Source organism: Oreochromis aureus, linkage group 14 (genome assembly GCF_013358895.1).
Source record: "Oreochromis aureus strain Israel breed Guangdong linkage group 14, ZZ_aureus, whole genome shotgun sequence".
NCBI lineage: Eukaryota > Metazoa > Chordata > Actinopteri > Cichliformes > Cichlidae > Oreochromis > Oreochromis aureus.
Window position 1 is genome coordinate 15,810,328 of NC_052955.1, and position 17,011 is coordinate 15,827,338.

The 17,011-nt window shown below is 38.1% G+C and overlaps 1 protein-coding gene across 4 annotated transcripts in view; it reads right to left on the reverse strand.

Moving 5' to 3' along the window:
* Positions 1-1,605: 1,605 nt before the first annotated feature.
* Positions 1,606-17,011, reverse strand: part of LOC116323654 (neprilysin) — a 40,741-nt gene continuing 25,335 nt past the window's right edge. For all 4 annotated transcript variants that reach the window (XM_031744037.2, XM_039597958.1, XM_039597957.1 and 1 more), the window contains 19 exons: positions 15,455-15,535; positions 14,937-15,032; positions 14,714-14,832; positions 14,499-14,567; positions 13,917-14,051; positions 12,177-12,278; positions 11,917-12,053; positions 11,675-11,768; positions 10,570-10,698; positions 7,132-7,230; positions 6,933-7,010; positions 6,614-6,717; positions 6,207-6,265; positions 5,989-6,108; positions 5,514-5,647; positions 5,017-5,082; positions 4,373-4,468; positions 4,037-4,113; positions 1,606-3,841 (listed from right to left, as the gene is read on the reverse strand). In XM_031744037.2, coding sequence (XP_031599897.1) covers positions 3,742-3,841; positions 4,037-4,113; positions 4,373-4,468; positions 5,017-5,082; positions 5,514-5,647; positions 5,989-6,108; positions 6,207-6,265; positions 6,614-6,717; positions 6,933-7,010; positions 7,132-7,230; positions 10,570-10,698; positions 11,675-11,768; positions 11,917-12,053; positions 12,177-12,278; positions 13,917-14,051; positions 14,499-14,567; positions 14,714-14,832; positions 14,937-15,032; positions 15,455-15,535 — 1,895 coding nt within the window. In that variant the 3' untranslated portion in view covers positions 1,606-3,741. The remainder of the gene's footprint in view (positions 3,842-4,036; positions 4,114-4,372; positions 4,469-5,016; positions 5,083-5,513; positions 5,648-5,988; positions 6,109-6,206; positions 6,266-6,613; positions 6,718-6,932; positions 7,011-7,131; positions 7,231-10,569; positions 10,699-11,674; positions 11,769-11,916; positions 12,054-12,176; positions 12,279-13,916; positions 14,052-14,498; positions 14,568-14,713; positions 14,833-14,936; positions 15,033-15,454; positions 15,536-17,011) is intronic.

Below are 17,011 nucleotides of genomic sequence, written 5' to 3' on the forward strand. Positions count from 1 at the left end.
CTAATATTCTGCTAAAAACAGTAACTGAATGAATCTCAGATAGGGCGGAAATGTGTTAACCAGTAGCAGCAGGTGAAAATATCTTTGTTGCACTGTTTGTTGTTTTATGTGGTCAAGATACACTAAATAAAGTTTGTCCTTGCTTTTTAAAGTCACCGTGTTTGACACACTGGCGACATTTTGTAGACTCCAGCATAACCCCCAAATACTTCTGGTCTGCTCTGCCAATGAGAAGCATGCACTCACATTACAGTTTTTATAGTTTGGTAAAGAAAATAATAAAAAAGAACCAAAAACAAATCTTTAAAAAAAAAAATGAAGACATAAACAAAATAATTCCAGGCTTTACTTTTTGTCTATTTGCACAAGTATGTGGTTTCTGGCCCTTGCCCCTGCAGCAGCACTCTCCCCTTTCTTGAGATATTTTTGACAGTTTTCTTCCAAGTTTGGTCATATTTCCTGTGCTCCTACTTGGCATCCCTGTCCCTCACATCATGTGCCTTATAATTCTCTTTGGCTCACCTCTGAACTTCTGAAGTGTTGTTTTCCTTCGTCTTCTTCTTCTTCTTATTCCCTGTACATCCCTGACAGTTTCCCTCTCTAGTCTCAGCCAAGGTGCAAGCCATCCCCGTGCCAGGAAATGTGCTTGCTAGTTCATTGCAGCATGGGGTATATTTACTAGCAGGCAGCTTGGGAGCCGCTATAAAGATATTGCGCATTCATTTGTTTGCATTGTGACTAACTTTTGGCTGGCTTCACACTCAGCTCCTACTCCCCCAATTCTTACAGGCCTAATTAGTCGGGGAAGCTGCATTTAGATTAAATATTTGCCCTCTCTGTGGAAATTTCAAAAATAAACCACTTTATTCATAATACACTCATCAAGTCAACAATATTGTGTGAGTGGAATGTAATGTATGTCCATACTTTAATCTTTACAAGGCCATCAGGGAAATGATGCAGATTTCAAGCTTTGATGTAGAATATTTGAATGATTTTCTGCACAACTTTATTAGGTATACCTGTTAAACTGCTCTTTAACACAAATATTTAATCAACCAATCACATGGCAGCACTTATGTAGACATGGTCAAACTGAGCATTAGAAAAGGTAAGAAGAAGTTGACTTGTTGGTCTGGCTATTTCAGAAACTGCAAATCTACCGGATTTTGATTTCTATTGAGACATTCAGATAGTATGGTCAGACTTAATCAACATAAAAACATTGATCCATCCTGGTTATGTCAGTTCAGGCTGTAATGGTGTAGGGGATATTGTCTTGGCATCCTATCATGTCATTATGAACCAAAATTGCTTAGTAAGGTTTCCAGCGCTTCGTTGATTCTAAGAATTGGGCATTTCTGAAAAACTGAGAAGAAGAGGAAAATAAAAACACCATATTATCAGCTAATTATTATAGTAAATGACTTCAGCTTCACCAAAACTTTATATTTCTTGTTTCTCAAGGATTTCTGACTAACCAACCTTTCACATGTTACTAGCATGTCCTTCCTATCTCAGATAACATGCATTCAGAAATATATTTGAGCTAAAGAACGAAAACACCCATGAACATAATAAGTCAAGCTGTCTGCAGCCATACAGTGTTTTTTAAAGGTTTATTCTGAAAGAAAAACGCTTCTCAAGATGATTATCAGTCATTCTTAGAAAGTATCTAAATACAGGCAACTGAGGTATATCTGTCTTTCTACAAGTGGACTGAAAGTGATAGAAAGAAAACCTTGTGACCAATAAAGACACAAAAACAGCTTGCACAAATAGCATTGAGAATATCTATCTCTATATATCTATATATCTGTATATAGATATATATAGACATAGATATAGATATAGAGATATAGATATATATCTATATCTATAGCTCTATATAGATATAGATATATATATTCCCCTCTTGCCCCTGCAGGCGGTCTAGCCTTCAAGCTCTGGTCCTCTACCAAAGGCCTGGGAGCTTGAATATATATATATGAAGTTTGGACATGGAGGGCGTATACAGTCTGTGGTCTACATGATCATGGCACATCATTCATTGCACTAATTTCTAGCTTTTTCCACAATTAACCATGTATCACAGCCTTTTACAATTTAACATTAAAAAATAAAACCATATGAAATGGTTAATTAAATTCTACTGATTTAATACAATCACCTGTATTCAAAAAATGGATGCACTTGTGATTTTTTTTAATGTTTGTGAGTGTAAACTATATAAGAAGCTTAATCTTTTGCTTTGTGCTTATAATCACCTAAAAACAAAAACAGAAAACATTGGCTATATGGCACGCTTGATAAGATTAAGCCAAGATGAAACTGGGAAATCACTATGCTTCTTCTCAATAGTTTAACATTTTATGAACACACACTTATTCAATGTCTTATCAAAAGTTTGGAAGATTAATAATACGCTCACATGAGTTTGTTAAAAATCAGATTCTTTTTTGACTTTGGCTTTTCGTACTGATAAAAACATGAAACGCAATGTGGCAATTACTGAAATCAAGCCGGGGTTATTATATAAACTGGACAGACCACGGACAGCTCTTTGCACTCGTTATGCTAAGTTAAGTCATATGGCAGCTGGCTAAAACACTGAGACGTGAGAGTGGTGTTGATTTTCTCATCCAATTCTTAACGAGAAAGCAAACGAGCATGAGAAAAAGCCGAGCTACTTGTTTAATAATACATTTTCTTATCCTTTGTTCTCCCACAAATGCACATACACACTCACACAGAATAGCACAACTGTAAGGCATACCAATCTGCTTGACAAACAGCAGGCAGTTATAACAAATGACGTACAAAGACTGGAAAAGACACAGAGACATTCATTCACACGGAAACACTCAGGAATCTCAAAGAACGAAAAGGGTTTGGTGTCTGTCGATTGTCGTCTTTATGACTTATGACCAGGTGTCATCTAAAAGGCAAAAACTTCATTTTGGTTTATAATCCATGTTCTGCTAATGAAGAGCAGCCACCTGCCAACTGTGGTAAAGATGTTAGCATTGATTATAGAACAGCACTGTGTAATATGTGATCGCGATTAAATACTTGCTGCTCTATATAATAAAATGACTTTTGATTTTCTATAATAATTTATCTAATCTAGTTTTATGTATGAACAAAGATTACACTATGAGTACACTGAAGAGTGGATCAGCATGTTGATGAAGGCTGAAACCAGCTGAGGTTTTATGAGAGTACAGCTCAGTCCCACATACAATAGAGTGGTTCAGCCCTGTTACATGTATATGAGTGTGAGTGGGTGTCTGGTGTATTCATATGCCAGTGGGCTGAGCACATTTGTCTGTCTGCTGCTCTTCTGCAGTTTTTAGACTGAAACACACTCACATGTGCACTCACAAATACACATTGGTGGACTCCTAAATGAGAAGCAAAACGAGAAAAATTGAGAGACAAATAAAAACAAAAACATAAAAGTGATTGTATCCAGTGAGTAGGAGAATAATTGGGCTGAATGAATGAACTACAGTGTCAGAGTTGGAGAGACAGTGCTCAGTCCATCCATCTACGAGGGTACAGTGTGCTGCCGTCCTTGGATGAAGTGCATACTGCAGTGTCAGTCCACCAGCCATGGTCCATCCAGTCAAGAGCTAAGGGAAGCTTCCATTTTAATGCAGCCCCCTGTGAGTTCTTCAACAATCAGAGGGTAGAGGTACTGTAGGGGGATGGGGAGGACCCATCCCAGAGGTATGTGGATCACCACACACGGCAGATGTTGTCAGGAACCATGTAGCTGCTTTTGTTGCAGTTGAATGCTTTGGCAAATTCTGGGAAATTCTGAAGGGAGCCTAGTACCCTGTGAACATAGAGAGGAGATTGATGGTTGGAGCTGAAGTTGTTATATTAGACGGGGACTTGAAAGTGAAATTAACATGACATATCATTTTGTCTAGGTTTTAAAATGTTAGCTACCATTGTAATTTGTTTTCTGCCCTTTGCCGGCAGCACATAGCTGATTGATGTAAAGAAAATACTCTTGGTTTGAGTTTACCTGAATTTCCCTGGACTGTGTACGTCAACTTTAATGGAATTCACAGCTTGCTCTGGCCGATGTGTTCCACACCACACCTGTAAAAAGACAGTGATTAGGATGCACTGAATTGCATCAAGAAATCTGAAATCTGCACATCTATCCATTGCTTAACCCAGTCCATCCATCAATCAATCAATCCATCCATCCATCCATCCATCACCAAGCATGCACATTTTGCAGGATATTTTTCTATTGTTGCCTACGGTCCTAGGAAAGGTCAGAACTACAATACATGTGTAAAAACTGGCTTATTATTCAACAAACAACTGCTGCATCAGTCAGTAAGGCTTGTACCTGAGCAAAGTTTAGGAAGAAGAGTTGATCATGGGAAAGGTCAATTCCAGGCAGAGGTGGTTCCTCTCCATGCTGCTTTACATAGTTCTTGTAGGCCTAAATCAGTGACACAGTCTTACCCAGCAGTCATGTTGAATACATCTAAAAATCACACTGATTATGAAAGCATCAATTATGAAATCATAACTTATGTCACCATGTTTGCAGACAGAAAAATAAATGCATATGGATCCATCCTGTCTCCCTGAGATCTACGTATTAATTAGAAAAATAATCTAGACTTTGCGCTGAAAGAGAAAGAAAAAAAAAACGTGTACTGTGTATGTACTGTATTAGACATGTATAATTTATGTGAAAATACTATACCTGCTCTTTCATGTTGCATTCAAGTCTTTGAATGTCTTTTCTGTGCTTTGCCAAGCTAAAACTGATACATCCAGCAGCGACATTATGTCCTTTATTGCTGTGTTTACAATAGCTAATGAGCCAGCCTGTGACCTAACAAAATAACTAGTCTATTAATGTTAGAAAGCAGATGACAATAGCAAGCTGCAGACTGAATCACCTCCTCTCCTATCTGTAAACTGGGCCTCTTAAACGGACTTTCTCTCTCTCTCTCTCTCTCTTTTTTTCAGGCTCATTACCTGATACGCCTGTCGTATCCCTCCATTGTCAGCAATGTTTTCTCCGAGGGTGTTGTTACCATTTAACTGGAGAGGCGATATAGGGACAGAGAACACAAAGATTGACAGGGAAAAAGGACAGAAGGAGGCTGTAATTTTTCCTCTGTATTTCAGCAAATTGTCCATATAACTTTTGGGATATAGGAAATCATTTCACAAGGGATAAAAGAAGCATTGTTCAAAAGAAAAGGACAGACAAGGTGAGACAAAGAGAAGGAGAGGAATAGCCATTGATATGTCAACACAAAATATTAAGGGCACCTGGAGCAGAGAAGGAATGAGGCAGCAAAATGTGTGGAAAGACAGAAAAATGACCAACAGATAAGTTGGCAAAGGTAACAGGAAAGCAAATAAATGAGATAAAGTAAAGTTCATGATAATATTGAGGAAAAAATATGGGAGGAAATTTGATAAGATGTTAGAAAGAAGAAGGATGGATATAGTTCAGATGAACGTACATGTAGTCCACTAGCGAGATCCCAAGAGAAGTTTCCGTACTGATCAACAATGCACTTAGACAGTTCGAGGAACCTCTGTGTCGAGTCTGGTGTCCACCAGTCCTTCAAGTCGCCATCCTTATCATAGTTACGGCCTAAAGAATGAATGGACGTGGACAAGTTGAACTTGATGAACAAGAAAACAAGAATATCAACAGCACTCAAATGCTGCATATATTCTATGTTAGTTGCAGTTACATTTATGTGTTTGTGAACAGTAGATGTCAGTATAAATAAATCCTTCCATCTCTGAAGCAGAACCAAGTTGGAAAAAAAGTTCTGAGATCCTAAATGGTGTTACAAAACATGTTTTTCTGGTACCAGTTACAAGGGGAAATCTATTACATATATATATAATTTATTTTTCCAAAGATCAATGCAATCTGCCAGAACTGCCCCTGGGAGGAACAAAGAGTAACAATGTGGAAAATCATACCATTGTCATCAAAGCCATGTGTGATCTCATGACCGATTACCATGCCGATGCCGCCATAGTTGAGAGACTTAGCCTGGCCTTTGCTGAAAAAAGGAGGCTGAAGGATTCCAGCAGGAAACACTGACACCAAGAAAAGTAAAATAAATAAATCAGCAAATACATAAAATGTGTATTGTTTTAGTCTTTTGCAGTTTAACCTTTGCATATATGTGAAATACCTATTTGATTTTTGCTGGATGAGTAGAAGGCATTGACAACAGCAGCTCCAGTTACCCACCTGGACAAAGACATTGGAATTAAGTGAAGAGCACTACTGCTACAGTAAAGAGCACTAGAGCCCAGTGAAACGCATGTTTGATGAAATATATCAAAATTAACCCGCAGTTATTAATAGCTGGGATAATGTTAGCCTCCCAGCCGAGGAAAGCTGAACTCTATACGTGGGTAGGAGTATGTGTGGGAGAATGATCAGTGCACTGTGCTAAATGTGAGATACTGGGGTACACCAAGAGTGCCAAAAAGGGAAAAAAACTAATTTATTACTGCTAATTTAAATGGTAACAACTGCAGCTTAATATACATCTGGAATAAGCCAGTTTATTCTACCCCTCAATGGAAAGCTTACTCCTCTTTGTTGACTTTTACTCTGAGTTTCCGCAGGCGTTTCTTCTGCACATACTCCAGGTTCTGTAGGATGTTTTCAAAGTACTCCTCTGCACTGTAGCTCAGCTAACACCAACACACAGAGAAACAGGAGGATTAGCCGAGATGAGAGCTATCAACACTTGGCCATATATTCTCCAGCAAAACTCATAAAAGCCAGGAATTCACAGAGATTTTTCACAGAACCGATATGCGGCTACAATAAAGGCGCTCTGTATTCTGCTGAAATGATTCCATGCAAGAAGGAAAACATTCTCAGTTGCATATTTTCAGATACTTACATCTTTGTACTCATTGTTAAGATATTCGTCATCCATAATATTGTCTGAATAGCCGATCCGTTCCCGAATAGCTCGGGCCTGCACAAGAATAGGTTGAGAAAATTGAACAAACATTTTTAGCCATCAACTATCCCGAAATTCAGAATGGACTATACATATAACAATCATTAACTGTTATAGCTAAAATTATAAGCAATACCTTCTCCTCAGCTGCTTTCTTGGTTTCTGCATCCATCCATGTCAGGTCATCAAGGTTACTAATGAACACTTCTCGAATGTCTTTAATCATCTCCTCCATCTAAGCCAAACCACACAAACACAAACAAAGAGTGAAAACCTCATCATATCAGTCAGAACAAATTTTCTGCAGAGGGAGACTATCATCAAAATCTGAAGTTATGCCAAGCAATCTTGCAACATACTGGGCAACAAATTCATAAAAATACACTTCCCTGAATTAAGCCTCATCATTACATAGTCATGTATGAATGCAGAACAACTCCAGTGTAGGAGTCTGCTGACCTTGGCAGACATTTTCAGAAGTGTGATATTAGTTTAACATGACATATTTCTTTCTATCAAGTATTAAAATTGGCTGAGGTGACAATAATAACCAGATATGCTTCATTAGTGACTAAAAACGACTAAAACTACTAAAAGAATATTATTAAACGGATACTTTTTGTACATATGAAAGTCTCATCTTGTTGTATTAAAATTCTCTACAGTAGATGTCTTCACTCCTTGACTGCATATTTACAAATGCATTATTGATCATGCTACTGCTCTACATATTTTAAAAATGTACATTCGCTTATAGATGCATTCAGCATTTTAGGGTTTCATTTCTGGTTACTCGAATGATCCTGAGCTTTATGAATTTAAATTATAGAAGAGATAGTTCAGCATAATGGCAATCCATGCGATAGGCAGGTCAGTTATATTATTGTTATTAAACACATGAACGAGTGCGAGTGAAAAAATGCTTTTCATGTCAGCATTCTTGTCTTCAACGTGAATTTGCAGAGCAATAGTAGCTTCAGATAATGATATTTTCTTATGCAAATTCAAAAATCATCAGTCATCACATCAAAAGCTCACTTTTCAGTGAAACCTGTGGTGCATGTTTCTATAACGTATTTGCCCTGAGCTACATATTTTCACGATCATGCTGCATACAGAGAGGCAGTCTGACTGACGCCACCAGTGCAAACCATGCCCTGTACTTTGGCCATCAGACTTAAAAAGGCAAAGGTTTTTGACCACAAGCACAACAAATACACAACTGGGACAATTCAAATGAAAGTATCGCCACCAAATAACAAATACAAAAAGAACAGAAACAGGAAATTTAAAAAAAAACTTCAGAGACAACAAAGGTCACCCTTCAAGAGTCCTCTAACCACAGATTTGTTTTGAGGCCACAGTAGGCAGACAAAAGGCACACCAGCTTCTCATCACATTAGCAGACCCCTAGCTAACATAATGTGTGACGACTTGGAGAGCACACTGTGGATGCCCACAAACCAGCAGCGATTATACTTAAGAGGCTTTTCTAAAAACCTTTTAACATACTTGTGATAGCACTATGTGCATGGATACGCTGTGTTCCAGTTGTTGTTTTTTTTCTTTTAGTCAAAGTTTTAGCATGATTATGCTTCTTTGTCACACAGTGCTGTAAATTAGGGGCATTATCTACCCAAAGCTAACAAAGCGCTCAAATATAGATATTTTTCATTCACCATGATGTAGTCCACATGGACTGAGTTTGGAAATGCTAGATAGTTGGACCCAAAGTTACCTTATCGTATTAAAAAGAGGGATGCTTAGAAATGTAACGCTTTAGCAACAATCTATTGAAAAATATTTTAATTCAACTTATCAGAGTTACATATTTACCATCTAAATTAACTATTTTGAATTACTTTATATGCCATATATACTTACTGGTCAATTTATTAGGTACACCTTTCTAGTACCAGTTTGGACAATCTTTTGTTTTCAGAACTGTCTTAAATCGTTGTTGCAGAGATTCAATAAAGTGCTGGAAACATTCCTCTTATTTGATTTGTGAGTGTCTGTGTTGTTTAGCCGAAATATATTTCTGAATGCATATTATATATAAGACAAAGACTTGCTAATTACATCTGAAAGGTTGGTTAAATTAGATTATTCATTGCAATAATAACTTCAGAATTTTGTTAGGGTTTTTCTTTTTCTTTTCTTTTTTTGAGAAGTCATATATACACTCACTGGCCACTTTATCAGGTATATTTTTCTAGTACCACCCCTTAATTTTTAGATTAAACAAGGTGCTGGAAAAATTCCTGAGAGATTTGGGGCTATATTGACACGATACCATCAGCTACTGCAGATTTGTTTCTGCATATATCCCAGTCAACCCTGTCTCAAGGGTGGTCTATTATTGTATTGACATCTGGTGATGTTATGTTCAATAAACCAGCTTTATCATACAGTGTGTTATTCTGTTGGAACACAGAAAACATAGACATAGAAGATAGATAGACTATACACACAGACTGTGTATAGTCTAGTGTCTAAATGATACTCAATTTAAAACCCCAAAGTGTATCATTAAATTTCCCCCACACCGTTACACCACTAGCAGCTTATGCCATTGATACAAGGCAAGGTGGAACCATGCTTTCAAACTGAGATTTATTAGACCAGGTATCATGTTTCCAATCATGTATTGTCTAGTTTTGATGAGCCGATGAAAGTTACAGCCTCAGTTTCCTGTTCTTAGTTTACAGGAGTGGCAGCGATTGTGGTCTTCTACTGCTGTAGCCCATCTGCTTCAAGATTTAAGGTGTTGTGACCTCTGAAATGCTCTTCTCTATACCTTGGTTTATAAAGTGGCAGATGAGTATACACTGTGTCGATGGTATACTAATAGCATATAGCATTAGTAAATAGCACTAATAGCAGTATAAAACAACAATTTACCTAAAGTGTACGCGCTGAAAGGAAAGAAGAACATGTCAAAAAGAAAGTGTGGCAGCTGCAGGTCAGTTAGTCACGATGAAATGTGTGTACTGTGTGTACTGTGTGCATCAAAGGATGTACTGTCATACACAGACACTGTAAACTTCCTGATGATATGACAGAAATTTACAGTAATGTATTTCTGTTTGTGAAGTTGCACATGATCGCAAATAAAAATTGATTCACATGCACAATGTCAGATGCCACAGCTCACACATACACATGCATAGGCAGTTTGAATTTACAGTGTGGGTGGTGTGATCATGATAACAAGGACACCTTGTTCAGCTGCTTTGAGTGGAGGCAAGCAAAAACTACAGTATTTTGATAGACAAGACACAAATGTGACAAAAACACAAGTGGGTGTCAAAATACTCTCCATCAGATGTGCCTGAAACACATGTTTTTTGTTGTATGTATGACTAACTGAATAAATAAACGTCCACACTCCTCTTGTAATGCCCTGCAGATGCATTTTTAGGTTATCAGTTTCAGCTTTCAATAAACAAGGTGCAGAATTCCATTACAGAGATTGTATCTTGTCTAATGAAGGATATTTTCAAGAGCTCTTTATCTTTGATTGAGTCTAATGTGTTTTAACAATACAAAGCCTAATGCACCTGCTACTGACCAGTTCTTTACTCTTTTCAGAGAAAGCCTCCTGCACATAAAGTCGTCCCACAGCATTTTCCAGGTTGTTGTTGACGTACAGAGCACACTGTCGCCATACTGCTGCCTCTGACGTCGTACCAGACAGAGCCTGCAGGGAAAGTAACAAGGCACAGATCAATTAAAGATGAAGGATAAACTGGTCAGCATATTGTTTAAAGAGGCTCATGGCAATAGGAAATAGGGCAGTGGGGAAATGATTAGATTAGAAAAAGGATTACCAAGATTTTTAATGCATGGAGGAAGAATATGAATGAAGCAACGTGTTGAAATCGACTGTTTATTAGAGGCTGACTGATACTGCAGTTTTAGCAATTCCTTAGCACTTAGTAGGTGGTGTCATCTCATCTCGATTTAGGTGTGTGGGTGGTCGTAGGGTTTGATTCCCATCCCCCGCTTTTTTAAATAGAATTTTTCAAAATGAAAACTCTTAACCCCCCAAAAATTCATTTAAAATATAAAATCTTCTACTTTCTAAAAATGTGCCTATTTTGCATGTCGCATAGACAAATCTCAAACATGTTCTAACCTTGGATGGTTTTCCAGTAACCTTGTCAGTGTTAAAAGATAAACTGTATGAGCTTAAGGTAACTGATATAGCTATATAAAAGTAGCAAAAAAGTGCAATAAACAACCATTTGGAAGCAGCCTTATGTGCTAATGTAACCATCAACACTTTTCATTATAAATGTGAGTTCATTTGGTCAATGATAGAGTATCACAAACCTACTTATGTTTCCACTGTCGTTTAGATAGTTTCTGTTTAGCACTAATTGCCAAGTGTTAACATGCTCACATATTCCAGCAAGGTGGTGACAGTGGTAAACAAACCTGCAAATGATCAGCATGTTGGCATCTTAAACATGATCCCATGCTAACTTCAGCATTTAATTCAAAGCATAGGTATTGTCATTTATCCCCATACCAGCAGGAACATTACTGCAAACATGTTTAACTGCTTTGCACCCTGTGTTGTTTGTATTTCTTTTAATAACTTAGGTAAGCAGCAGTGTCTGCAAATAGGACCTTCCATGGACTGTAACAGCATCAAGGTCCTGCGCATGTACCTTGCGGAAGGCTTTCCTGGTGTCTCTGTAAGCTCTGCTAAGACCCACCACCATGTTCATAGCAAAACGCCACACCATGTAGTTCTGCAGATCCCTGTGAGTAGACAGAAAACATGTTAAGAAAAAAACAATCATACTCACACAAAGCTATCAATATTGTGCACTCCCTCCCCCACAAGCTTAGAGACAAAAACAGGCTTTTATACTTCATCACAGATACAGACTTAAATGAACACACCTACCTCTTGGTGTATTTGGCCAAGATCAGGTTGAGCCTTCTGTAATAGTTGGGTGAGTAGTTTATGACCTTTTCTGTGTCAGGGACGCTGATGTTGACTGTATTCATTATTTTAGCTGTGAAGTAACTCCAGTTAAATAGCTTCAAAAGGAGTTTTTTAAAAATCCCCACAGAGATAAAGAAGAGAAGAAGATAAAGATGAGCAAGAAGTATCTATGTGAAATGAAAACAGCAAACTGTGGTACACAAAGAATTTTTTTTTACCTGTGATTCAATCTCAAGGGTGAAGTTGGCGTTTAGGTCCCCCAGTTCCATCTTGTTGTAAAGCAACACCGGGTTGTTACGATCCTCTGGGGTATCAGTAGCCTTGGAAAGAGCAAGACAGAGGGGATAAAATCAAGAATGCTGTCACAACCCTCCTGTTTCCTGACACATGCGTACAGTTGCAGTGCAGGTCCAGCAGCATCAAACGTATTTGGCGTCCCAGGAGGCTTTGGCTCTGTAAATGTCAGAGCACGAACGGTGTGACTGCCTTGTAAAAGCCAGCAGCTGAGTGGAGGAGAAGTTAAGCATGGCAGGGAGCAGAGCAGAACAGACTAGCATGACAAACACAGAGTGTGGAAAACTGTTGATGAAAAGTCACGGTGTTGGGATCAGGCTGGTTAACAGCTTGTTTTAGACATCAGCTGCTACAGACTGGAACCATAGACACACACACACAGAGGAGGGAGGTTTGGTCTACAAATGGATGACAGGGAGGTCATCCTGCTAACAGAAACCTTTTGTGTTAAGTTAGAAGAAAAAAAACAGAACTAGAATACAGAAGGAAGAAGCTAAAGGAACCTCTGAACCATCATCTTTTCAGTCTGCCAAGATGTACTAGTTTAAACAGAAAGATAAAGCTACTGAACCTGCACAAAGTCTTTGCCCTGTTAAAGTTTTTGCCTGCATTTTAATGTACATCAGTTGTAGGTTGCCTTTATATAGTGAAATGATCACGGTAATTACGTCACCGCAGCCTGCAGCTCTACATTTCACTGCAGGTCAGTGAGATCTATCAGGAATGGTACTGACAGTTTTTAGATGACTCAGAAAATCTTGGATTTCACCAGGAGGCAACTCAGTGAATCTCCTCAAAAAATGTGCGTGTTTTTCATTATGTTGACTTGCTTATTAAGGTATCTGCTATTTTACTGCTTTATAACTGACCGTTTGCTCCAAGTTAGCATTCCAAGCTATGGTTAACTTTCTTCTGCAGTATTTTAGTTGACTGTACTATTCAGTCTCAATGGCTGTCACTTCATTCGCTAGCCTCAAAATTGAGATTAGTTTAGTTTAATACCAGCCTGCTTTGCATCACTAACAGTAGTTATATTTCAATGACATCCTAATGTCTCTCTTTCCATTACCTGAAAAATATTCTCTTTCATCTAACAAGAAGAAAATTTCACTCCCTTATCTGCACATAGGTCAAGGAGAATGGGAAGAAGCTCAAAAAAAGGTGTATTTCACATTTTATGAAATGATATGTGTTTAAGTACACACAATATGTAATCTATGGAACTTTAAACTTATGCTGTTTGGCTCCTCCATTCTTCCTTCTTCTTCTGTTGCTCATCATTGCAAAGGAGTAAGATGTGACAAAGAGGTTTATTTTTGATTGTGGTATTATCTTGCTAGCTATTTGATTATGGACAGCTCTCAACCACCAGGAAGTCTACACTAGCAACATTTGCCCAGTGACAACTAGCCAGTTTTAGTTTGACGATTTCTATTTTATATCTGCCACACTTCTCGCAGTGGACCGGGAATGATTTCACATTCAGTTATTGATCATAATCAAACTTGGAACTGGATAAATACTTGGAACTGAGCAGGCTTGAACTACAGTATGCATTACTGAAAACAAGATCTCTTTCCCATGGTTTCTCAAAGCCATAAGTTCTTAAGTATTTGAATTCATATTTCTACTTGTAAAACAGCAAAGTACAAATGCATACTTACATTAGCAATGTCTCTCTCCAAGTCTATAACTCGTGTCACCTCCTCTCTAATGCGAGTTTCATTGATCGCCAGTCCTCGGTCCTTGCGAATCAGCTTAGCCAGGTCAATCATGAATTGCTCATAGGCCCGACATGCCTGTAAAATAAATGTAACTCACTGATTTCAGTAACCACTGACTAAAACAAGATTTGACAGATACAAAGTTGGTCTATAGAAAACATGCATATCAATTAAGGCAAAATAGGAAGCTGTAAAGTGAAACCAGAGCAAAGGACATCTGTTCCACTCACACATCTGGTTTGGATTGAGATAGAGTTATCAGCATTATGTGTGTTTTTGTTCATCACATACACACTCACTACATTTCTAAGAGTAGGAATAACATTTATTTGTGCACTGATGTGAACGTATGTTTCGGCTGATAGCCTCACCATTTGTGTTTTTCGGAACAAATTCCGAGGGACATGAAATCCAGGGGCTCAAATGAATACTTGGAACTGCTTTCATTATTCATTGATTAAAAAGCTTTAACTGCACTGCACTGGCGTGTGGATTTGTATACATGTAAACATGCAAACTGACCTCTGCATAAGGACCAGTGCACGCATAGTAATCTCTGGACACCAGGCCAAGGCTTGTTTGCTGGTCAAACTGGCAAGGAGAAGAAGACATTATTTTCAATATCAAAGCCAAATAAAGGCTTAGTCATTATTTTCAGTGAACAGAGGGACATGAGGGCTTTTAGAATATGAAGAGAGGGAGCTGAGTTCTTTTCCTTGCCACAGGCGTACACCTACATGAATGATATGCGAGGTTGAATCCCTGTCATCAGTGCCGACGAAAAAGTTAACCAAGAGCAGAGTTCCATATTTCTCATTCAACTTGGCAATGACGTCCTCCAACCTCCATGTTCTCCCTGAAGAAATAAGACAAAAAAGGTAAAAAAGACATGAAAAAGAAAGAAATGGCATCAATAACATCATCCCCAATGACACTTGAAAAAGAAATAAAGTTCTCTACCATAATTTGTCTCCCAGTTGTCAACAGCTATAGGCCACTCAGACACATCAGGCAGCATGTCAAGCAGAGGACTCCCCCCTCTCAGCTCAATTAAACCTAGTTAGAAGCGAAAATCAAAGAAAATAGGTTTTGTGGTGTAGATACATTTATTTTCTACTCATAAAATTGTGAAAATCAATTAAAAAGAAATTAAACCACTGTATTGCTTTTTATCAAGTACATACTAAACCTGTGGCAATTCAGAGGCCTTTGAGGAGTTTATTGATGTGGCTTCCAAAGCAAAGCACTTCTGAAGAAAGCATTCATTTGAATCATGTAAAGCTGAAATATTGCAGTTCTTTCTTTTTAAAACTAATGATTCATGTACATTTTCATGACAGTTTTATTGATAGACAATACAAAAACTGAATAAGAAACATTTAACCTTCAACAGCAATTTACAAAATGACTGTTCACATTAAGATAATAGAAGATCTAAAAAGGCATAGCGTGTTAATGTCTTTTGCCCGCTGACTCACTCTCGTTGGTACAGGACTTGTAAAGGGTCTTAGCCTTGGTGAGAGCAGCAGCTTCCCCCTCCACTGTTTTTTCAAGGACACCTTCAAATAAAGAAACAGAGCAAGCATGAAGCAAAGAATCACAGACAAAGATGAAGTAGCAACGTTGCTCACTGCGCACTATAAGGAAAGAGGGAGTAGTTGGGTGCATATAACCTCAGGTACAACGTAGAGGTTTTCTTTTTCTTATCTCTGGGGATTCAAAATAGAATTCAGCTGTCATGCATATGCATTTTAATTATTTCAATTAAGGGATGCTTTCTGTCCTTGTGTCAGAAAATGGCAACACAAAGTAAATTATGGTATAAAGCCTTTGCAGTAGATAGTAACCGGTGACAAAACAGAAGAAATGTAATTATTCTAAGAAGAAAAACATGTCACAGCTGTTCTTTTCAATTTAATTGTTTTATTTCTTTCTAAATAAAAACAACCTGAGGAATTATTATGAAAAAAGATATTCAGAAAGTGCATTTTTTTGAGTCATAAACAAGTACAGAATAAATCGTCTTCTTAAGATAGTTTAGGTTTGCAGAAAATAGACAAAGACAAAGCTTTAATCATTTTTATTTTAAATGTCATATAAAAACACATGCAACATAGTGTGCATTGGAATTTTCCTTTGATATACCAGGTGCCCCAAGAGCAAAGCTAATACATCAATACACTGTCAAAATGTGAAAATGGCCCCGTATAGGGTGACCAGCCAGTTTTACTTTGAATGAATAAATAAATCAATGCGTAAATAGATAAATAAATAGTGTTCTAGCTCCCATCTTTTAAATGGGCATGATAAATGTTATCATGCAAAAATAAATGCACATTTTATTCTGTGTTTGTCACAAATACCTTTTGACATGGGAGTGACGGCACAGAGCAGACGAAAAGAGGCGGAAAGAAATCAAGGAGCAACAAAGCTGAAGGTGTGGCAGTAAAGGGCCATTTGGAAACAAGAGTGAGCACCAGCGCTTGTTTTATTACCTGCGTTCATTGCCTCTTCAACACCTGTTGTGGGCATATGGACGCCAGTTAGCTCAGCCTCAGGCTAGATAGCATTTCTAGGTAGACAGCTAATCAAAATGAGTGATAAGTCTTGGGGTGTAAACTTGCTAAACTAAGGGGGAGGGCATGGGGACCAATACTCTTTTCCTGTGCCGCCTCAAGGCACCAAGTTGCATATTGTAGCTTTAAAGTGTAACTATTCCTACAGGAACTGCTGTCACTTTTCAGCAGCAGCACACGAGCAGGAGCAACACGAGGATGTGCCTAAATACATTTTCTCATCATCAAGGTTCAAACACCCACACAGTAATTTTTGTGTTTGCTGCAAACCACTGTGGTTAAAGCAAGTTTATTGTTATGTGACGCAGGTACAGAGTCTGTGTCCTCAGTGCTTCAAAGTAATAAAACCTTACACTTACACAGGAGGTATCTGAAACTTCAGCTCAAGTCCAGCTGCTGGTTTGGCACTCAGCACCAACAATATGAAGAACTTAACTCTCCCTGCACTGTGCTGCCACA